The sequence below is a fragment of the Helianthus annuus genome, chromosome 3, assembly GCF_002127325.2.
Source record: "Helianthus annuus cultivar XRQ/B chromosome 3, HanXRQr2.0-SUNRISE, whole genome shotgun sequence".
Taxonomy (NCBI): domain Eukaryota; kingdom Viridiplantae; phylum Streptophyta; class Magnoliopsida; order Asterales; family Asteraceae; genus Helianthus; species Helianthus annuus.
In genome coordinates this window covers 8,875,875-8,900,277 of record NC_035435.2, presented here as the reverse complement: position 1 = coordinate 8,900,277, position 24,403 = coordinate 8,875,875, and the positions used below count along the sequence as shown (strand labels likewise).

Below are 24,403 nucleotides of genomic sequence, written 5' to 3'. Positions count from 1 at the left end.
AGTAGGTTTAAGTTCTTATTATTTTCATATTCACGACTAACCGAAATCATCAACAAAGTTGATGGTTTTGTGCTTTGATGAAACATATAATGAGGTTAAATGGATGTTCATCATCCTACCTCCTTGCATGACCACATTCGTGGCTCCTTACTTTACATTAAATTATGTTATACGTCCTAAATTCCGAATCCGATTTGTTAAACAAAAACAAAAACCGCAACTCACACACCTTCGTTTCCCTCTTAGGGTAACTTAGGTGTTCCAAATACTCAACACCCGTCAAACTCACTAAGTGGAATTACTTCGCAAACTGTGAGTATACATGACCCTCTTTCGTTTTCACACTTTTGGGTGCAATATATATTTCGTATTAAAACGTACAAGAACACGCGTATGCAAATTATTTAAACATACAAACGAATCCATTATATATGCTTTATACGTTTATACTTTAAGAATACATTCATACTAGAAGCCATTCTTGCACTATACTTTGTCATTAACTTCCTACGAGCCTATCTTAACATGTATAGCGCTATAGAAGTAGCAGATGGCCCTTGTTGGGTCTATGTTAGGTAATCATACAAACGGTCTTGTCATTGCGACGACAAGATTACGCTAGTGGAATCTTTGGGTTGACACATATGTGATACATGCTAGTTCATGATATATTATGCCTTAGTATACGTTTTTTCCATGTGGATTTCATTAAAACTCTTTTATATATATGCTAGTACACTAAAATTGTATGCTTACTAATGCTTTTGTGTTGACATGTTACTTTAATATATATTGTAGGAGTTTGATGTTGATGCGTTGAAAAGAAATCTAGTAAGAAGGACTAAAGCTGCACTTAGTTAAATTTATGTTTTGTGGTTTAAATTGTTATGTTCTAAATGTTGTATTTTCCTTTTGAAACAATGTATTCCCCGTTATCATGAATTGAAAAATCGTTACTTTAAATACTTGCCACAATTAGTCGTTATGAAGTCTTTCGCAATCTCGTTTTCGTCTCATTCCGATGTTTCCGCCATCGGTATGGGTGTGACAATAGGCATGTGCGGGGGCAAACTCGTAAATAACCAAAAGTTGAAAGAAACAAAAAGAACAAAAATCCATCTCTTGTTTGTTGTAGCCGCTGCTGCTGGTATTTGGTGCGTGCAGTGCTCCAATTCCAGCTTCAGCAAGATATTGAAGACACTTGAAGATTGCCTGTGCTCCGAGTGAGAAACCCACTAGTATCACATGCCTGAATTTTATATGCACGCAATGATTACGAATTTGGAGTATAGAATGCAAGCTTTTGTCAAATACTAGGGTAAGCTAAAAATAAAACTACACTTCTAGGACATTTTAATGATGCATAAATAGAATAACCTAATATTAGTATTCAGTAGCACCTGTTGCCTTGCAACCCTTTGAAAAACACTTTAGCAAGCAGCTTTCAGGGAGCAAAACTGTAAATTGAAAAACTTGTTCACAACAATTGTCCATTTTCTGTTAATAAGATCCGTTAAATAAAAGTAGAGTTGCAGGCCAGGCAAAAGCTTATACAAAGGAGCTTAGTGCAGCCCCTGCTGTCCAACACACCAGGTTAAGTGAAGTCGTTGTCCAACACGTCGGTTTAAAACCAGTTAACAACTCTCATAATTTTTTGTTCTTTTTTTGTTTCTTTCAACTTTTGCTTATTTACGAATTTGCCTCTACACATGCCTATCATGTGACTTGATTTAACTAGAAGATGGTTGGAGTTAGTATGCTGGAGTAAAATTGCAATAAAATGGAAACATTGGTATTAAAATTACAAGATATTTCAAATTTGTAAATAATAGCAATGGCCTATAAACCACATGTACCAAAACCGCAATTTACTAAAAAAATTACAAAACTCTAAAATATTCTTTGTACAATATTGGATGTTTACTCGAAAGATTACCAATTTTTTTTAACAATTAACAATTTAAGTTCATCTCTACTTTTGACTTCGAATTAGTCATGTCCTTGAACTTTTAAAATAAAACGACTCTAGATAGTAATTTTCCTTGAACTTTATTTATTGTAATCGCGAAATCAGCGAGAGAAAAATGTCTTCTTTGATCTTTTGTATTACACTATGCCTGAATAAATAGTACAATGTGAAATGAAAATGTATACGTATTTAATGATCTTTTCTAATTGATTTGTCTTTAAATTATACTTTTTTTATATAATCTAAATATATTATTAAATTTAATAGTAAATTTGGCTTTAAAGGGAAATTATATAGAAGGAAGTTAAATAAAAAAAATAAAATTATAGATGATAACAAAAATTAGTTAAAAGATAATTTAGGTAAGAATTTAAACTCGAAATTATATCAATTGTCATAAAATATGATGTGAATGTTTAATTTACCAAAAGTTTTGGTATTCATTATTATAAATCGAAAGAATTATTTCTACAATTTATAATAAGTTATAACTAATTATTACAAAATATTAAATAAAATATAAGTAAAAACTATAAATTTATAAAAGAATGTCACGTGAAATTAATTGATGTCCTTTATTAGAAGTCAGAAGAAGATTAAATCAATACACATTTGAGTTTCTTGGGTATTTGTTATATAAGTGCATTTTATTTTCTTGAAGAAAAAGAATACATTTTGATCCTTTCTTTGCCTTCCACTTTTATTGTGTTTCTCTTATCTATTGCTTACTTCATCATATTGCTTTTCCTTTGTACACATTTTCATTCTATGTTTAAGCTAAATCAAATTTGGAACAACTCATAAAACTAAATTTCAAGAAAACACATAAAGCAAAATGAGTTGTTTATTTTCCAAATTAAAGAAAAAACATAAAAATATAATGTTTAATGTTCCTCATTCACATTCATATGTAAAAATGAGTTATATATGTACACATATGCAAAACAACTGACTATACATACGTGTACAATATATATTGTACAACACCCTCTTTCTTTCTTTTTTCTAAGGAAATTGTATACACATATGTAACAAGAAAAAAATGTACATCTATGTAAAACACCCATCATCAGGTAGTATTCAAAAGTCAATGTTCGTGGTTTATATTTAGCGTAAAAATGGGTTACACATACATACCCATCCGTTTTCGACACCTCCATTTGTTCTTCTCCCGCCCTTCCATTTCCAATGCCTTCCTCTCATCCGTCGTTAATTGCCTGCTCCACAAATGTGTTAATTCAACATTCATACTCTAAAACATAGTAACCATAAGAAATGTACAAATACCTCCAAGTCTAGTTTGAAAGATGGCCAGTTTGAAAGATGACCCTCATCTATGTCCTTGGCACCCACTCTTTCCTATGTTGCTATGAATTCAACAATATTAATCAATCAATGTTACACATGCTTGGTTTTATTGTATTGTTTGTATATGTTTTTGTGTATATGTTTGTAATCCATGTTTGAAGAGGGAGGTATTGAGTATGAAAAAGATATGTTTCTTGGATTCCGCAGTTTTTGTTATGACATAATTAAAAAAAAAACCCAAATCTGAAAGATTCAAGTAAATATGAAGATTCAACTAACCGAAAGATTAGAACAAAATCAAAATCCAAAAATAAGTATGAGTAGGTTGAATTCAACTGCTAACCTTAACCCCACACCTGAAGATAATCACAAATGATTTAACCTCGTATCCTTGTCGCATTCAAAACAGTCGTATATGTCATTTGCCGTCCAACTATGTAAGGTCTCGTGGCCCCCTGAATCGAAGACACATATGAACATTGCACTTGATTCAAGAAGTAAAACATAGTAGATGTGAAAGTGTTGAAGAAACTCTTTTGTATCATTCAGTCATCACAGATTTACAATACCGAAAGAGTATACATCATCCTCCCGACATGGTTTAGGTCACATAGATCTAAACCAGGTCTTTCTCTCTCTAACACACAGTCTCTCTCTACAAAGTTCACTCAAAACTCTCTAGAAAGCTACCTAAATCTAACCTACAATCATCTATATAGAGGTTAGACCACAAACTTGGACAAAACACATTGTCTAGGAAATATACAAGTAATACGGAATGAACGTACATTCCAGACTATCATAATAATACGGAACAACAATAATTCAGAACTCCTCCAGGATTACATAAGTTTCGAATTCTTGACTTGACTTTGACTAGGTTTGACTTCTTTGACCAAAACTGATAAAACTACAGTTACCCAGTAGAAACTACACTTACAAACTCCCTTCTTTATTTATTAATCACCTCCACCGACCTTTCTAGATGAGCAGCCCATCCAAGTAAATCGTTTGCAAGGTCCATGTAATATAAGTAGCCAAGGAAAACCACTAATCACAACAATAATATTCTGATCCACTGTTGCAGCCCAACCCATTGATATCTTTAATTGCCTCAAGCCCATCTTTGCTTTTAATCGTAAAATGAGATTTAGTTACTCTAATAATTATTTAAATTATTTAGATTAATACTATGATAGTCAATAATAATATATACAAACTATACCAGGTTTGATTGTTAGAACATTAACATAACGTTATCGATATTTTAGCTTAGTCAAATCATTTTAGCTCGGTTTCATCTTCAACATACATGACACTAAAATCCCATCAAGTAATATATTTTATTCTAATTTTAATGTACTTATAACATAATTAGTATTCAATAACTTGCACCTACAATTGCATCGATCAATAGATTTAATACAACTTAAATATGCAAGTCTACATATACGTATAATAAAGGTATACACAATTTTACACATTTTGTTTTAGCACTACACCTTTGTACACAAATACATTGACGAGTATACATATATGTATATTCCAGTTTTACAGAGAAAAAAAAAACACTTGTTTAACAGACAATCGGTTATCCAAAACTCAAAAAAAAAAAAAAAACCCAATTTCTAATAATTGAAACACATGAACAATTTTGCAAGACGCATGTGTAACTATCACTCCCTAATTATGTACATAGCTACAATACACGGTTGAGAACCAAATGAACACACATTGCTTGTACATTACGACCATTTACGGTGGTGATGAACAAGAATGTAAATCAAACATAAAAAACACAATTTTAGTCAAAATCGTGATAATCAAACAAAGAAGATATGTTCTTACAACATAACATATGAAGATGATCAAAGTTTTCGACTCCATTTGATTGCAATGTTTATCGGCAATTGTTTGTTTCGAAGAGAGAAACGACGGGTGAAGCTACTACTAACTTTTGGGCGTTTGATTTTCAAAAATAAGCTTTTCAGGGATCATCGTTTCAATTGGAAATGATTGTTGCCAAGTTTCAATACAAATTTAAGTTTCCAATTTTACTCTTTCCTTTAGAAGTTAAATTAAATCTGATGTATCTCATACTAGAAGGGTGTCCGTGCGATGTGATGGGAAACATAGACACTGTCATGGTATACACGGTTCGGCTGATTTGGTTATTATCCTCAACGTCATGCCTAAGGACACACTTTGATGCAAAAGCATCCATGGGTATGTGATCTCTTCGTTTAATGGGCCTTTGATTCACAAAATAATCATGCCTTTGATTCGTGAAATAAATCATTAGCTTGATTGGGCTTACAGGGGAAGTATTTGGGCCGACTGGGCTTGGGGATGAATAATGGCAACAAAGGAAAAGATTTATAGTAACAAAGGAAAAGATTTATAGTACTTTATATATACATATTGCCTATATATATATATTAAAATTTGAAGACAATGAACAGTAACATCATCACTTACCTATATATTATATATATATTAGTGGTGATGCTCCATGAACAGTACATTGCCCAAACTTTAAAAAAAAAAGAAAATGGATTACATGACAATTAAATAGCTGTAAGTTTATTTTTTTTAAACCTGACTATTTGTTGTCATATTATATCAAATAAAATTCAATATATATTGCAAAAAATGAGTTGGTTTAGTGGTTTGTGTGCACCCTACTCAAATATTGAACCCAAGTTCAATCCTCATTGAATACTTTTTTATTTCTTTGAATCTCTTCACTTCTTGAATCACAATGAAAGTTTTTTTTTTTTTTACTTTAATTCTTATTTTAGTTAAATATTTTTACTTTGGTTTTTGTTACTATCTAAGTTTCTAATGTTTTTTTCTTAATTTCTCCTCTTGAAGAAGTATATACTTTTTTTATGATTTTAAATTTTAAATATTTTCTAATATCTATAGTTACTTTTAAATATTGGTTTCGATACTAATATTCGTTCTTTTATAAACACGTGTTGATATATTTTTGTCCATATCACGACTTATTTTTTGGTTGCTATATTAAGTGTTGGTACCATAACGAACAGAATAGGTATACCGATCGAATTCCCGCCACAATAACGAAGGCCCATGAATAGTTATTTTAAATTTATAACAATATATATCTTTTTAATATTTTATTATTTAATATTATAATAGTTTATTATTATATTCACTTTTACGTTTTAGCATATTTTTACTTTTTTCCATTTTAGAAGTCATATTTTCTTTATCATTTAGTTTTTTTTTAATAATTCGTTTTCTTTTCTAAATTATATTTCCTTTATCAGTTAATTTAATATTTCTTTAACAACTTACGTTCGTTAATTTTTTTTCCTGAGAATTTAAGTATGTAGTTGTGCTTAATTTCTTTTCCAACATTCTGGTATGAGTTTTGTTAAAAATGAATTTGTATTCAAAATAAAGTATTTATTTGGTATCATATAATGGTATGATAATAAACTGAATCGATTCTGATAACATGACTTTCTAAACAACATGCTACATTTTCAAATAACATTTGCTTTACATTATCAATTGCTTTGTTTCGCCGCAAGGCGCGACATAAAAGAAACCTAGTATATTAAAATTAAAATTTGAAGACAATGAACAGTACCTGTACTAAATTTACCAAACCAGGTATATTTTAGGTACCGAATTGGTACACACTTTTACCTATATATTAAAATTAGAAGACAATGAACAATCAAGGTTATCAGGTACAATGAACAAATGGTATCAGGTACTGACCAGTACCAAATTTACCAAACCGGATATATTTTAGGTACCAAATTGGTACCCACTTTTACCTATATATGAAAATTTGAAGACAATGAACAATCAAGGGTATTATATATCCCTACAAAAAGTAACTTAAGACACAATGGTTTAGATCACACCTTTTCAAAAAGTCACAACCTTTCAAACTACTTATATATACATATATCACACCCTTACAAGAAGTCACAACCCTTCATATGCATAGAAAAAGTCAGAACTCTTCAAACTACTTTTAAATATATCATACCCCTTACCAACTTGAGGCTTGTACCTATTCTTGTGTCGGTTAGAAATTCATTTAAAATTGCGTCAATCAGAAATTAAGACTTTGACATAATATTGTGATTTATAGGTTAAGAGACGCCGCATTCAAACCATCACCTCTGTTCATGAAACGGTACGGCGCTTTCTTTATTTAAAACAACAGATATTCCGATCCGTTTGCTGGTATGCATGCATGTTCAACACAAAAGTGATGCGCCCCACGCACCGTTTCATCACTCTATTTTCTCCGTCTGACTAAATGCAACTTCAAAATAATCTATTGAATAGAATCTAAATACAAACCCTTCTTCTTCCTTCATACTCCATTCCAACTCATCAACCACATCCCATTCTCAGTTCATCAAAAACTCATTGCAAACTAGCACCAAATCATCATTCGCATTGGTCATTAAACGTAAACGCAAACTAGAACCAAATCATCATTCTCATTGGTCATCAAAGGTAACACTTACAAATTTTGCGAAATCGACTCAATCATACGATTTTACATGCTTATTTTTCGACTTCGCATCTCAATTAGTTTAACAAGTCCGATTAAGTCGTTAAATTGTATGTACCCTTATCCACATGGCATTTTCGCAATCATCGTTCATTTTATATCTGTTATAAAATTGGATTATGCCTTATTAAAAATTGGATATCTTATTAATTAAGTAATATATTTACATATAGAAGTGATGTAAATACGACGATTATCACTCTTGGGAACCAAGGAGAATAAATTGAAAGCTCTTTAATTGATCAACAAGGAAGCGGAAGTCAATTCTGATCATTCGAACATCAGAGGGGTGTTCGGTCTTTTGAATATCAATCGAAAAACGATACTGATTATTGTTGCTTTTGGCAAAATTAAAATTAAGAAGTCAAATACACGTAAATTAAGGATTCTTTTGATTTTTTTAAAACACCAATTGTGTTTTAACCGTATATAAGTTGATTGTTTAACTTTGAAAAATCGTCTGTAGTTAATCATGGAAGGAAAATAACAAGATGATCGATGAGGATAAATGCTCGGCTGCCGCAAACAAGAGGAATTAGGATAACAATTCTGATTCAGACGATTAAATTACATATACCATTAGTGTGTTTAATATTTCTCTTTTTTTGTCTGCATACACAGGGTAAGACTGCGTTAAGATTTATAAACATTTATTGTTTGCAATTTGTTAAATCGATTCAAGAATATTCCTTTTCCATTTTGGCCGTTTTTTTCTTCCTTCTTAAATCGCTTAAGCTAAAGAATTTTCGCATCCCTTACGATGATATTAAAGGCTTTCATAATCAACATCCCGCCGCAACGCGCGGGTAACGTTAACTCGTTAGGTACAATGAACAAATGGTATCAGGTACTGGTACCAGTACCAAATTTACCAAACCGGGTATATTTTCGGTACCGAATTGGTACCGACTTTTGACATTTTCGGTATCGGTTTGGCACCGGTATTCACCGGTTTTTACCCTCAAATACCGGTACCGTACCAGTACTGACCGGTACCGAATCGTACCGTGCCAGGTATATTCGTTACCGGTACCAACTTTTAGGGATTTTTGGTAACGGTATTTTCTGTACCAGTTGGTACCGAGCTCCTCAAATCCTATTACAACGTAGCAACGCAAGTAATTGCACTGTTTAGATTACTTTTCATACACAACCCAATGAATAGTAACATCATCAAGGGGATGAGCAAATGGTATCGGGTACTAGTATTGGTATCAAATTTACCAAACTGTGTATATTTTCAGCATCGAATGGTACCAACTTTTGACATTTTCGGTATCGGTTTGGCACCGGTATTCACCGGTTTTACCCTCAAATATCATACCGTATGGTACCGAGCATTTTCGGTGCCGGTACCTAATTTCGAATTTTCTGGATTGGTACTTTTGGTGTCGTTACCTGTACCGAGCTCATCCATATTTTAACATGTTAGTACCGTAGATTATTTAAAATCATTTTTTAGGACGAAGTGACTATCGTTACCACGTCATTTTTATTTGTGTTTTGATATTCGGTATCTGCTTGCCGTTGCCGACACGCGTTTCGCAGACATTAAGCGGAAAATCAACTAGTTTAGTTAAATTTTGTTTTAGAGTTAATTGCCAAAATCGCCCCTGGGGTTTGAGTACATTTGCCATTTTCGTCTAAAATGACACTTTTGTACCATTTTGCCCCCCACGTTTGTAACTTTTTGCCATTTTCATCCAAACAACTAACTTAGTTTATTTTTTCTGTTAAGTTGAATGATATTTGGATGAAAATGGCAACTATAAACCACAGAGACGAAAATGGCAAATGTGCTCAAACTCTTTTTAATTTCTTTTATTTAGTTAATTTGTCACATATATAATAAAAAAGAATATACATGCAATTTTTATATGAAAAAAATAATAGTTTTCTCACATATTTTTTTATAAATTTACATCCAACCACTAACTAAGTTAATTTTTTTCTATTAAGGCGAAGGATGTTTTAAATTTTATAAATTAATACAGAAATTAGTTTCCAATTGTTTATATAGATCAATTTTATAAAAATAAATCTACTTAAACCTCTAATTTTTATAAAACTAAAATGCTTGTGACCTTATAGAAAAATGTCAAATAAACAAATATTATCATATGTACCAAGTTTTTAATTCATCTTCTACTCTTTTAAATTCGCTCCTAACAAAAAACAAAAGCCAGTGCCCCCATCAAACAACGTACCGTTACCAAACCTTAAAATTACCCACCAAATAGTAAGTATAATGCCATCTAATATTTTGTGATAAACACTTTTCACGACGAGCTATTTTCTTGTTAAACTCTCAAAAACGGAATCGAAATATTCATGTTACTTAGAGAAAGAAAACAAAGTTCTATTGAACAAAAGACAACATATAATAACCTTGATACAAAAAATTAATTTATAAAATTTAAATATCTTTCGCCTTAATAGAAAAAAATTAACTTAGTGGATGGATGAAAATTTATAAAAAAAAATATGTGACAAAACTATTATTTTTTTCGTATAAAAATTGCATGTATATTCTTTTTTATTATATATGTGACAAAATTAACTAAATAAAAGAAATTAAAAAGAGTTTGAGCATATTTGCCATTTTCGTCCCTGTGGTTTATATTTGCCATTTTCATCCAAATATCCTTTAACTTAACAGAAAAATAAACTAAGTTAGTGGTTTGGATGAAAATGGCAAAAAGTTACAAACGTGGGGGGCAAAATGGTACAAAAGTGTTATTTTAGATGAAAATGGCAAATATGCCCAAACCTCAGGGGTGATTTTGGCAATTAACTCTAAGTTTTATGATGACTTGGTTTCATAATTTATCCTTTTTTGTTTATTATGAGTTAAGAGTTTTAAATTGTTTAGTTGGTTGATTATTTTGATTAAAAAAATTGCAAGTTTTTTAGCTTGATACTCGAATTTTTCAAATCGCTTGCATCAAATGGTATTAGAGCTTTGATGCATTCAAATGATTTGTGGAGAGGACGATCTTCTGAGCCGCATATTCGCTAGACGAGGCAATGGTCAAGTTGTGTTCCATTCACAAGGTCGCAAGATTTAAGATACTGACCCAAGATCGGTTCATCACGGTCATCTGAATTCTGAGATGAGGATCATGGTGACCATAGGTGGTTAGGGTTGGGAGCACAACCTTACACCTAATGTGGAAAGTAGTTTGGGAAGTCGAACAACAAATCCACTATTGGGAGACAGGTTGAATTTTGAATCAGTGAAACTGAAGAAGTTTCAAGTAAAAGAATGTTTATTTAATTTTACATTGTCAATTCAGCAACTACCCACAAGGTTTTCTATACATTTTCCTTTTTATAATTACACACTAAAAACATCAATTATTTCTACAACTTCTAAAACTTATAGAAAATGGATCTTATAATAGTTTTGAGTGAATCCAACCCGACCAAAAACCATTTGTTTTAACAAACCCATTGTAGCCCACTACACAGCATGCCCGACCCCCATTGCGCCACCTCTACCGGCAACTACAAGTCTCAAGGAACCAATTGGCTTATAGCCCAGTGGTACCCGCAGCCAATGAAAGTCACGCTGAAATGGGAAGTTGTAGTGACACGGGTTCGACCCTTGTGGTGCCCATATCATGGAGGTAGTGACCGAGGCTATTTGCTGGCATCATAACCCTTGCGCCTTGCGGGGTGGGATGATGAGTACCCAAAAGGGTACTGGGTCAAAGATTCCCTCCACAATCCTTTTTTACAAGTCTCAAGGAAGTCCTAATCGTTGGGATTCTCATTATTACAAGCTTAGACGAGCGACACGAAATACTTTTAAATCAGAATTCTGTTTCATTTGTCATTGTTAAAGTATTTTAATAATGCTCAACGTCTGTAACATTTAACCAATGAAAGAAACAATTTTCAAGTTTGTTATAAGATGCAGATAACTTTATTAAATTGAACTTTACTTTAATACATAAAAACATCAAGTCAAACTACAACATTAATAAAAAAGCACTAACCAAGAGATGAAGAGAAAGAAGAAATCAGGTAATGTAGTTATTGCTTCAATCGTCTTCTACCCTTTAAAATGATCAACCCTGCTAAAAAAACAAAATAATTATAATTTTGTTTAAAAAAAAAAACTGGTAAACATCATAGTAATTAAATAGGTCAAAACATATAGGGGCTGTTTGGCAACATCTGAATGGTTAAGTGCTGAACCAGTAAGAGAGAGGTCTGAACCATTAAGTGCTGAACCAGTAAGAGGTCTGAACCATTAAGAGCCTATATAATGCTTAACCGTTCAGAGGCAAATGTCTGACCAATTCAGATTAGAGGTCTTAACCATTCAGTCTCTGTATAAATCTTAACCATTCAGAGGCAAATGTCGAACCATTCAGACATCTGCTCGTGAAACAAACCAGTCTGAACCATTAAGTGCTGAACCAGTAAGAGGTCTGAACCATTAAGTGCTAAGCCCCCACCCTCCAAATACAGAAGTTAGTTAGGGTTGGACAAAGGGTCAAAAACAAGTTTTATTTTTTTGTAACTAGAGTAAACTGCCATTTTGGTCCTTGAAGTTTGGTTACTTTTGCTACTTTAGTCCAAAACTCGAACCTTTTAAATCTGGTCCCTGTGGTTTCACTTTTATTGCCATTTTGGTCCAAAATAGAAATCAGCTGATATTTGGCTAATAAAATCCTGTTATTTTGTCCTTTTCCTCAGGGGCAAAACGGTCAATATAATTTTATTATAACAGATTATTAATTAAATTAATGAAATCAGCTGATATTTGGCCATTTTGCCCCTGAGGAAAAGGAAAAAATAACAGGATTTTATTAGCCAAATATCAGCTGATTTCATTTTTGGACCAAAATGGCAATAAAAGTGAAACCACAGGGACCCAGATTTAAAAGGTTTGAGTTTTGAACTAAAGAGGCAAAAGTGACCAAACCTCAGGGACCAAAGTGGCAGCTTACTCTTGTAACTATTTTTAATATGGGTACATGATATTAAATTGCCAGTAGAATATAGAGATTAGAATACTAAAATGTTTTTGAAATATAAGCCATAAAATGGATAACAGGTGAATATAACTATATAGCTAACATTTTGTCATTAGAAATTTATTTGGATTGACTTCCACCTATTTGACCTGTTCCTTTTTTTAGCTTAACATAGCCCGAATCAACCCATTTATGAGTAAATGGCTTTATATTGCACTTCTGCCAAAATATTTCAACCTGATAGCATTCTTTTCTCCACCAGCATAACGTTAATAGGTGACTCATTTAAGAGTTCCAACTTTTTCCAGGCATCAAGGCATATGATAAAACAATTATTTACTGCACATAGTTATCAAAAGCGAGCGCTTTTGGCGCCTAGGCGCTTTTTCTGGGCGACTCGCATTTACTGCGCTTATAGTTCCTAGGTAATAATAGCACAGCTTATTTCATCCCATGCGTATTTAATTCCGGCGACGGTGCTGCTTTCAGCCGGAAACCAGGAAGAAGGGGGAAGAAGAAGAAAGCGGCTGCGTTCATGAGTGTGTTAGGCTTTTAGGGTTTTAAATAAGTTTAGGTACTTAAACATTTAACCCCTCTATCTTTCCCTAGTTTATATTCAGTCCCTAAAACTTGTATTTTTTTTACTTAAAAAGTGTAAAACTTGTTTGTGTATTTAAACATTTAACCCCCTGTACCTTCAGTAGTTTACATTTGGTCTTTAAACTTTTTAATTTATACATAAAAAGTATAAAATTAACATTATAAATACATATATAAATTATAAATAGCTGTTTTTTATTTTTTGAATTATCTACTACCTTATCGCTTTTTTTTTCTCGGGCGCACGCTTTATTTGCGCCTATCGCCTAGGCCCTAATCAGTGCCTATGCGCCTAGAGTGCGCTTCGCCAAAATATTTGCGCTTTATATTGCACTTCTGCCAAAATATTTCAGCCTGATAGCCTTCTTTTCTCCACCAGCATAACGTTAATAGGTGACGAGTTCCAACCTTTTTCCAGGTATCAAGGCATATGATAAAACAATTATTTACGGCATGCAAAAAATGTAACAGAATCTGAACTACAATCAGAAATGAGTACTCCTTATATGTAGGTCAAACAGTTGGGTTTGTTGGCTCGGACCACAACACTTTCTTTATCCATTTTTCAATGTTACAAACTAACGTTTCCGATATGATTAAACTAAGGCCCCCCACTATTCACACACCCCAAACATCTTATTTTCACACCCCTACTTCTATACAACGGGTTGTATAGGAGAATGTTGCACAAAAAGAAATGTCAATGTTTTTTGTCTCCATCTATACAACCCGTATAGAACGTTATACGACCCAAACCCCGTATAATTACGACCTGTATAGAATGTTATACGACCCAATATTTACTCCATCTATACGAGTTGTATAGCATTATACGACCCAATATTTGTCATGCCAGAATATTCTATACGGGCCGTATAAGAGGGTGTGAAAATAAGATTTTAGGTTGTGGTTTTATTAACTCCCTAAAAAGATCATACTAGAACAGTAATAAGCTTTCTTAATGAAGTGATTTTGGAGGTTTTAGACAAGTAAATACTGTCCTACACGAAACTTATTTAAGCTTAGGGGTCAAATAATCAAATTTAAATGATCTTTTGTTACTACCTACAACAATACTGACTATCTAACTATTGTGAATAAAATTCACTTATATACCCGACTCGTGGTTTAAAAAACGGCTGAGGCGTGCGCCTCAAGGCAAGGCACCCAAAAAACGAGTCGGGGGCGCTAAGAAAAGCTGCGCCTCAGGGGGGTTTTATGTTTGTTTTTTATTTCTTTGTGTCAAATCAAACATTTCATGTCTTTTTATGTGTGTTTCTTATGAATCTGATGATGAAATTAGTTCGTATTTTATTTTTTATAAGATGTATAATTTTTATATCTATTTTTAAATTCCGCCTCGGGCTTACGCCTCATGAGGCGAAAGGAAAACGCCTCGAGGCACACAGAACACCAATTATACCCTTGATGTACTTTAAGATATTATATGACACAAAATATTGCAGGATTTAAAGAAAAGGTCATTAAGCATAAACAAGAAAGATAGTAAACTATAACTATCCAGATGTGACAGTTGACAATTTGTTTGGGACGAAGGGAGTAATTTCTTTCGATACACAGTTACGCACATCCAAACCAGTTACTTGCAATCAGTTACACTTATCCCACTTAGAACACTATTAAAAACAAGCAACTAATAAATCTTTCACTGAAGCTCATAAAACAAATAAAAAGGTCGAAAATTACCTTCTTACGAGTCTTATCCGCTAAGATTCTCAACAGAATTAACATCCTCATCATCACCTTCCCGGATTTTAGCAATCTCAGCTTGCGCCCGTTCAAGAATCTGCTTCTTCTGTATTTCCAACTCTCTCTGAAAATCCATTCTCATTTTCTCCAACTCCATCGTTTGCTGTCTCTTTCGACCCTCAATCTTTTCATAAATCTCCCCGAAATTCTGAACAGATTCCGCCAACAACCGAAACCCTTCACCGTCCTCATCATTCCACTCATCCTCACCATCGTCATCATCATCCTCCGATTCACACGGACTATCCCGCATCTCATCCAACGCGTTCGACTGGTCCAAATAAACCTTCGTATTCATAAACACATATTCCCCCGAATCAACACCACACGGTAACCCATTATGCTGCTTCTTCGGCGACAACAACATATCCATCTTCTTAAAAAATCCCCATTTCCCATTATACCCCCCCGTAACCACTTTCGCCTTCTCTTTCTTATACTTCTTCTTCAAACTCTCCAACCGTTTCCTACACCGACTCTCGTCAATCTCCATCTTACACATCTCCGACACCTTCTCCGCAACCTCGACCCAATCGTCCGTCCTCAAACTCTTCCTCCCTAACTCCAAATACCGATCGCCCCATACTTCCACCAACACGAAAGTCGCATTATCACTCCACTCATCCGACAACCTATCGGGAACGCGAGGGGCATATTCGTAATTCGACACTATGTTATCCAATCTTCTTTTCTTTTGGTGACGCCTAGACGATTCTCCTGTATCTACTCCCCTATAATATCCATGCCTATATTCATTCTCATCATCTTCTTCCTCTTCATCATCCTCATCATCATCTTCATCATTATTATTAATATTATTATTATTGTTCAATTGATAGCTATATCTTTGATTTAAACCTACATTTTCTTCTTCAAATTCATCGTTATCGTACTCGTTGAAATTGTTATTGTTACGAACAGGGCGTCTAGATCGAACGGATGAGTTGTAATCCATCTACATATGCAGAAATTGTGAAAAATATGTGAAATTATTGGGTGAATTGATTAAAAAGCAGTGAATATACGAGTGAAAAAGTGTAAAGGTTACCTGTGATGTTTGGATCCGGTTGGATGAGCCCTAATTTGGCATGAAGGTTTGAAATTTGGGTATAATTTGAAAGGATTTTGTGGAATTTTGAGGAGAAGTGAAGGTAAGGTAGCTAGGGTTTTGAAGTCGAATTGGGGGAGATTGATTGATGCTAAAATGCGCATGTGAGTTTCATGTGCCCAATTTTGATGTTGCCTTTTGAGTTTTTTCTTTGAGTTTTTGAATTTTCTTCGTAAATGGAAAAATAGTTGGGCTTCGTTGTATTGGGCTATTCTCAATAATTTGGGCCAAAAGTAGAGGTCTAGACACCGTTTTTTTTTAATCAAACCGGATTGGGTTGAGGAGAAACTGGTTCAGGTCATAAACCGGTTTAGGTAAAAATTTTCCGGACCATATTCAAATTGGTTTGGGTAAGGTTGAAACTGGTTTGGTCATAACTTGGTATCCAAACCGAATTTTTTTTTTTTTAAATAAGTTGGGTTGGGTTGAAACTAGTTTGAGTCTAGAGGTGCACAAAATAACCGGTTAGGAATTTTTTTGTAAATAACCAGGTTTTAACCGATGTACCAGTTAACCAGGAAAAACCAAAAACATGGGCAAAAATGAAAATAGTTAGCGGAAAATAACCTGCTGATGTGAATAACTGAATTACTTAAAGTAATAATCGGTTAAAACAAAACTGAGAAAATAAGTGACGCTTAGATTAACCGAACCGGTTAGAGAAAATTACAAGTTTGTGCACCTCTATTTGGGCGACGAAAGGGGGAACCGACATACAAACTGGTGGTTTGGATTGGGTTGAAACCAGTTTAAGTGTAAACCGGGCCAGTCAGGAACTGGTAAGGAAATCCAAAATCCAAACCGGGGTTTTTTTTTGTCCATCTCTAGCTAAAATATATGCACTTTTGGAATGTATATATTTCTTGATTGTTTTAACTATAAGTCAATTAGTCTATAAATTAAACAAGTTGATGCAACCCGCAAGTTACGACGGGATGTGGATTCTGAACGTCTTTAGTATCACTGTAAGTGATGCGAAAATTCTTAAGTTTATACAAAACACGCGCCTTGCAATAGGGCATTCCCGTGCATGCCAAACATTAAAGCCCAATTTCTTTCAAGTTATTATATAATAATTGTTTTAATTTTTGTTGAATGACTTAAATTACACTAAATCCGTTTTTGACATAACTTGATCCCTTGACCTTAAGGGGAGCAACAACTTAATTACACTAGTATTTCTTCTTGCATATAAAAAAATAAAAAAACAATTCTCATTTACCATCGTAGTGAAACATGATGTTTAGTTCAACAATTTCTTTTTATTTAAAATTTGAAATATTACTTTGTCTGACAATTGGTATTGTAAAACCATTCTCCAGTGGTTGACACCAACTGGACTTCAACCACTGAAGAATAGGAACATTCGTTTGATGGTTGAAGACAGCAAGAGATGGTGGGCGTTTAATCAGCGAGGTTGGTACTGTTGCTGGTGGTCATTATTGTCATCGTCATAAGTGATTTAACGGCAACCGCATCCCTGGTACTATGTCGTTAATTTGGTATTCAAAGAAGTAGCGTGAAACGTTGGGTCTGGATGTGGGGTCCGGTGTCATTTATTGTTGTTGTCGTTATTGATTTAACGGTTGCCACTGTAATTAAGTTGGTATTTGAAGAAGATTCAAGAAACTTTGGAACCGGTGTCAGTTATTGCCGGTAGTTGCTGGCCAATAAGAAATTTCCAAGTATTCCATGTAATACTATTTATTTTATTTTTTTTTAAAGATATAATAATTGAGTATTCATTGTTGGGACATTATATCACTACACCATTTTTTGAACTTCAAGTCTCATAATGCCCTTTGCTGACTAGGATGCCACATGTCGGATAATATAACACCTAAGGGAGGAGCTTTAACTTCAAGTCCCACTACACATGGTCTTATCAAAAGATTTGTTATCATCAAAGCAATAAAAACAATGTAATCCGAGTGCAACAAGTTCTCCCTCTTTCTCATTCACAAAACTTCAAGATGCCAATACAATCCCATTAATAACAAAATTAAAATATAAAAATTTATACCAAAGAAAATTTGGATCACTGACAGACCATTAAAGTATCATCCTACCACCGGCGAAATCACTCGATCATATCCATCTTCACTAGACATAATTTCTATAACACCAATTCATTATGTGTATTAATTCACAACTGGTCGGTGCAATAGTAAAGTATCAAAATGTTCGATATTGCCACAAGTCCTTCTCCACCTTTAAACTTTGGTCCCCCAACAGAAAGCATGAGTATTGGTAGAGACGATCAATGCAAACCAGCGGCGGTAATGGTTGTCTTCGGTGGCGATGGCGGCGGCTGTGGTGCTCTTCGGTGGCGATGGTGGTTTGCGGTGGTGTCGATTGCTCATATCTAATCGGAGATAGAGGGTGAGATATAGGTAAGTTTGGGATTTTTTTGAGAGAAAAGATAGACAGAGTAGAGAAAGAGAAGAGAAAGTTTTGTCGTGACTATGTTGATGTGGAGTCGGTAATGGTGGTGGTGCGGTGGGAGATAAATTGTAGAGAGAGAAAACAAAATGATTTTAGGGGGAAGTTGATAGATTTCTTGAGAATAACAAAGCCATTTGTTTTATTTAATGGTTTCTACTTTTTTATTTTTTTAACTAATGAAGGTTATTAGTAAACTAAATTTATTAAACACATTTGTTTTTGATATCATCAATTGTCAATTTGTGCTTTGTTTTATGTTTATTTTTTAATTAAAGGTAAATTACTTGTACACACCTAATTTTAAAAGGCCCATTTAAAATAACATCAAGTGAGCCGTTTAATCCAATAACAATTTGAAAATGGTTTCAAGATTTATTTAATAATTATCAATTTATTAGTTAGTCTAATAACTTGAGTTTGCTCATTTAATATTTTTATCAATATTTTGGTATAATTTTTGTTCAAAACAAAGCATCAACTATTATAGTGAGTATCACTAGTGTAACGAATTGAACCGATATCTACGAAATTCTCGTCATAAAGCACGGGAGAGTTCCACTAGTTATCCTATAACTTAAAATGAAAGGTCGGTGCTCTATGGATGAGCCCGACTTTAATCCGTCAACTTTTCATTTGAGCATATTTGGTCCTTTTCTCCATTGTGTTGTTGGCCGTTCTTTCTCTTTCTACTATGCAAACAATTCTCTCATCTCTCTCTCTCTTTCTGTGCAACACAAGCGTATTATTAGTATTGTTATTATTCAGAGATTTCATCATCTTCAGGGAGACGACAGCGTACTGATGGTGATTTCGTTGTGTTTGTGGTGAGCAGTGGCTGTTTATCCATCACCAGAAAGCCGTGACTAAATAGATGCTTACTGGCGGTTGTGGTTTTCGTTACAGATGCTTCCCATCGCTTCGTGAACCATACAAGAAACCATCTAGGGTTTTTCTTCCCTTGCTCGATTGTTATTCGCGTTGCCGAGACCAAGAATGAGGAAGAGGACTGGCCCTCTCTCTGTCTTAATTAATGATCAAGCAAAGTCCCGTTGCAGACCGAAACCGCCACTGGTCATTCCTATGTCTGACGAGGATCCCGTCTTCTCCGCGTTGTCGGTCTGCCAATTTCTGATTCGAATCACATCAGCGAAGACCATGGCAACCAGCTTGCTCACAACAAAGAGGTCATGTCTTTAATTGTTCTTGGTAACTATATGGAGATGGTAACTCTGCTACCCATTTCAGAGGTATATACTATCTTTATGAAACAAATACAGTTGGTTTTGTTTTAAATGACAATAGCATAATAAATGCATTAGAAAGAAACTACACCAGAAAATGAATCTTCACACAGGTTATTATCCATTAGGGATTATATTATTAGTTTATCAATAGCTTAATATTTGATTATCTGGGGATTATATTATTAGTTTATCAATAGCTTAATATTTGATTATCTGGGGGAGATATAATCACTAATAAATTCATTATATTTATTTATTGGGTATCTTGAGTTTCAATATAAAGGTTAGATACTACTCTATTGATCATTTTCACAATTGCTATTCGTTTGGTCCCAGATCAAGAATTCTTAGTATAAAGCAATAATGATGGATACTTCTTGGTTTTCATCCGGAGAGAATTGTGAGCCGAACGTGTTGATTAGTTCTGTTTAGACATAATGGAAAACATGAAGACATACCTTTGATTGCATCAGTACAGGCCAGCAGAGAATCCAGATGTAGTCGCAGCATTAGGTTCGACATGATTGTCAGCTTGATCTGGTTCCTCCTTAGGGTACAATCTAATGATGGTGATGATAAGAAACCGAAAAGGGTATCGGTTAGGAGAGGAGGTCGATTGATGTTATGTGCTATTAGGGTTTGTGAAATTGTCTAACCCTTTAACCTCCACATTATTCTCCTTATATATGCACCTAGGAGGAAACCCTAATTAGTTAATAAGGGTAATTAGGCCCATCAACAATTACCAACTAATTATTTAATAGGATTGTTATATATTTTGATCCATATAATGTAAATGATTGTAATGGCTACTAGATTAAATATAATATAAAAATATTTAATCTTACATTCTCCCACTTAGCCGAGTAATCATTTACTATGAGTATTAGATAAGCCTGATCAGGAGTTAACACTCATTTTAGCCTTAAACAAGTACTATAGCAGAGAAATACAGCCGTTGAATCATTATGCGACTCAGGACCCCCATTAATCATACTACAGCCTTAATTTAAAACCTAATCGTCATGATCAAAATACACATAAACCCTTTGTTTGATTTGTAACTTTATTTGTCTATATGCCATTATGTCGACTTGACATATTCTTAGAGACGTACAAAATCAAACTGGTGAGGAAAATTAACTAATACTTAGTCATTCATAGTACGATATGCAATTGCGCATGGCCATTAATTAATACCCGTCTATGAGCTCTCTTAATAAGACTTATGGGTAATAGCCCTTCAGTTTATAGGATCCTTAAGCATATCATGAATGTATTCGATACAAACTTAGTTTCCTCAATTCGTTCATAAACGAATAATTAATTGCGTATCGAAACTTAATGCAGCACCTCTTGAACTGTTACTGTTCAAGGAGTCATGGTAGCTGACTTTATCACACTAATTCTTCAAAACATTAATTATATGGAGTTAATAAACTTATGAGTCCACTGATAAATTTCCAACAACATTTAGTGACTATATTATGTCGTTATAACTTAGGTTGTTAATATTAGTGCATTATGACTCCTCCATGAGATAGGTTTGTCTGCTGCCATAAGGATATACCCAAAATTACATTCTATCATCTTTAAATATTTCAAAGTTTAGAGTAATAAACCGGTTTGAGTTCTCACTTCTTCTTCAAATTATAGCCTCTCGTTTATTTAAAGATATTGTAATACTCCATTAGATGCTACACATTAATCTAGACATATCTAGTGTGTTGCAATATGAGTAATATCTAAACGAGTATAGACTTAAACTTACATAAGGCTTCCAATTAATGAAGCATAAGGAAATAATTTCATTTATCCTATTATCCTCTAAAGGAGAGCAGTATTTTGTTACATATGTAAGGACCCATTTAATGTTAAACTTATGGAACGAAACTAATGTCCCATTTGGTCTATCTCAGTACGTTATGATATCTATTACATAAGAGACATCTCTGAGATCTATTATATCAAAATTTGTGTTAACAATGCTTTGACTTATGTAACATATACTTGTCAAAAGAATATCATCTATATAGACAAGTTTATCTTAGTTGCTCCCACTCATTTTGAGGTAGGTTCATTAATCCACTTGACTCTTGATGAAAATAATTACGTTAGCTTTTCATCACATTATGATGTTTGCATTAACCCATACATGGATATTATTGACTTATAGACAAGCTGTTCTTTAACCTTCAGTTTGAGACTTTAGGTTGTTATCTAATGAACATGTAAATGTGTCAGCCATTTGTTAGGGAAAATTGTTTTTAATGTTCATCTAATATAGCTTTAAACCATTATAAGCTACTAGAACAGTGATGATCCTCAAAGAAATCTTTGATAATTTATCTCTTCCTAAGTATAACCTTTGACAATCAATCATGCTTCTTAGTGTCTTAACGCTTATATCAGGATTTGGTTTAGTTATGAACACTCTTAGGTAATTCAATCAAATCCCAAACATTATACGAACACATAAAATCAGTTTTACTAGAAAACTGTTTTATTCCATTTAGAAGATTGATTGACACTAATGGCTTAATTTGAAGAGATTGGATCAGTAAACTTTCCCATAATCCATTTCAACTTCAGTTAGGGAGGTTATGTAATCATCAAAGTTAGTAGGCTATTAAACCTAGATGACCTCCTGAGTTGATTATTGGGTTTTAAAAGTGATTAGCTCTTGGTTAGGTTGCTATCATTTCATTCTAAGGTTTGTAAGAGTTGGTGCAGTATGGTGTACAAGAGGTGTAATCGGAGTTAAATTCTGAGTGAAATTTAATGACACTCTTCCCCCCGCCTCTTGTATTCCTTACAAATCATGATAAGGACTTTGACTGCTCCCACTAACCTTAGAAAACTTTAGGAACTCAGCATGCTTAGGGTCAATATTTAATGACCAACAAATTCTAATAGAGAAAACAAAATTAATGACGTTAGTCGTTGTGATCTATCTTGTTGAGGATTACGTTAGTTTAGGTAAGAAAACTAAGTGTGCCCACAATTAAGCAACAATGAAACTTTTGTAAGAGTAGCATTAGATTTTAATGAGACAAGTTTTGATAGAACAGTGTCGTGATGGAGCGGTGTCTTATACAAGAGGTGTAAATTTAGGTAATGTAAAATTTTCACTCCCCACCTCTTGCAACTATTGCAAGTTATTATTAAGACACTTAATGCTCCCACTGATCTTTAATATCTCTAGAATGCCACAAGAGAAGTTTCAATAAATTACGTGACGTGGGAACCTATCATATATATACGTTGGACTTTATTTGATTTCTTTGATGTCTAGATATCATAAGAAACTTTAGGGACATATTTAATAGAAATCTTATTAAGTATATATATGAATAGATTTCTTCTAAGACCGTGAGCCATATGCGATAAAATTTAGATACAAGTTGATAGTCTGTTAAATGATAAATGAATTATGTCTGAATATTCCATTTGGAATAAGTTTCACGAATGTCAATGAATAACTTATGATGGACCCATGCTTATTCCTTAAGCCAAGTAATATTTAGGGCTGTAACGTCATGATTTAAAATCACTTAGAATGAGATTAGATGAATAATCATCCTCATCAACCATGTCATGATTTCTCATGAATTTTGGTTATAATGGATGAAATTTATCAGTCTCATTTTCCTTTTGTCAAATTCTCATTTGCATGATAACAAAAGTTGTGAAAATGTAAGGTATCATCTAGTTTTATTTTAGGAATGTTTCTATCCAGATATTTAGAACAAATAAGATGAGAGTTTAAGATAAGTGTGACTTTATGTTGACTATGCAAACCTCACAATCTTCATAACATAGCCTAAGTAATGATACTGTATTCTGATTAATCTTCAGAATATGTAAGGTATCAAAAAGCGTTGTTAGAAGACTGCTTATTATGGTTCTTATAGTCTTAACATTTAATTTTATCACTAACTCTCACGTTAGTTATTTGTTGACTTCTGGTAAGAAAACGCTTGAAACTAAAGTCAACTAATCATGTGTTAATTGGAATATTAAAATTATCAGACTTAAATATCATTATTAAGTGACTATCTAATTAATTTAGCCAACTGTTCTTTAGAATAATGGATAGTCTCGTTGCTTATGTCTAGTCTAATGGCATAATTATGCAGTGAGATTTTCCCTTGAAGAACCTTAAAGTTGGAATTAGCACTTGTAATTTGTCTATGGACCTTAGAACAATCATCTCTTAAGGTTTTAGTAGTTGTAAGGTGAATAACATCTTATTTTCCAGTTTCAAACATTTATTTCTTTGTACATATGTTGCTTATCAACACACTCGTTATACTTTGGTATTTTTGAGTGTTATAGTTGATTTATAAGGCATCAAATTGTACAAGTGAAAATCTTAGTATGTAACGTACTGGAAAAATG

At 33.4% G+C, this 24,403-nt stretch overlaps 1 protein-coding gene across 2 annotated transcripts; it reads right to left on the bottom strand.

Annotated features, from left to right (window-relative positions):
• Positions 1 to 11,752: 11,752 nt before the first annotated feature.
• LOC110928596 (trihelix transcription factor ASIL2) lies at positions 11,753 to 16,436 on the bottom strand. 2 transcript variants are annotated; one of them, XM_022171617.2, is made up of 3 exons: positions 16,254 to 16,436; positions 15,143 to 16,160; positions 11,753 to 11,929 (listed from the first exon to the last, which is right to left on the bottom strand). In XM_022171617.2, the coding sequence occupies exon 2, from the start codon at positions 16,158 to 16,160 to the stop codon at positions 15,156 to 15,158; it is 1,005 nt and encodes a 334-aa protein (XP_022027309.1). In that variant the 5' UTR covers positions 16,254 to 16,436; the 3' UTR covers positions 11,753 to 11,929; positions 15,143 to 15,155. The 2 variants fall into 2 exon arrangements, with proteins under 2 accessions (XP_022027309.1, XP_022027308.1); XM_022171616.2 differs by having other exon boundaries at positions 11,753 to 11,926; positions 16,254 to 16,435.
• Positions 16,437 to 24,403: the final 7,967 nt, after the last annotated feature.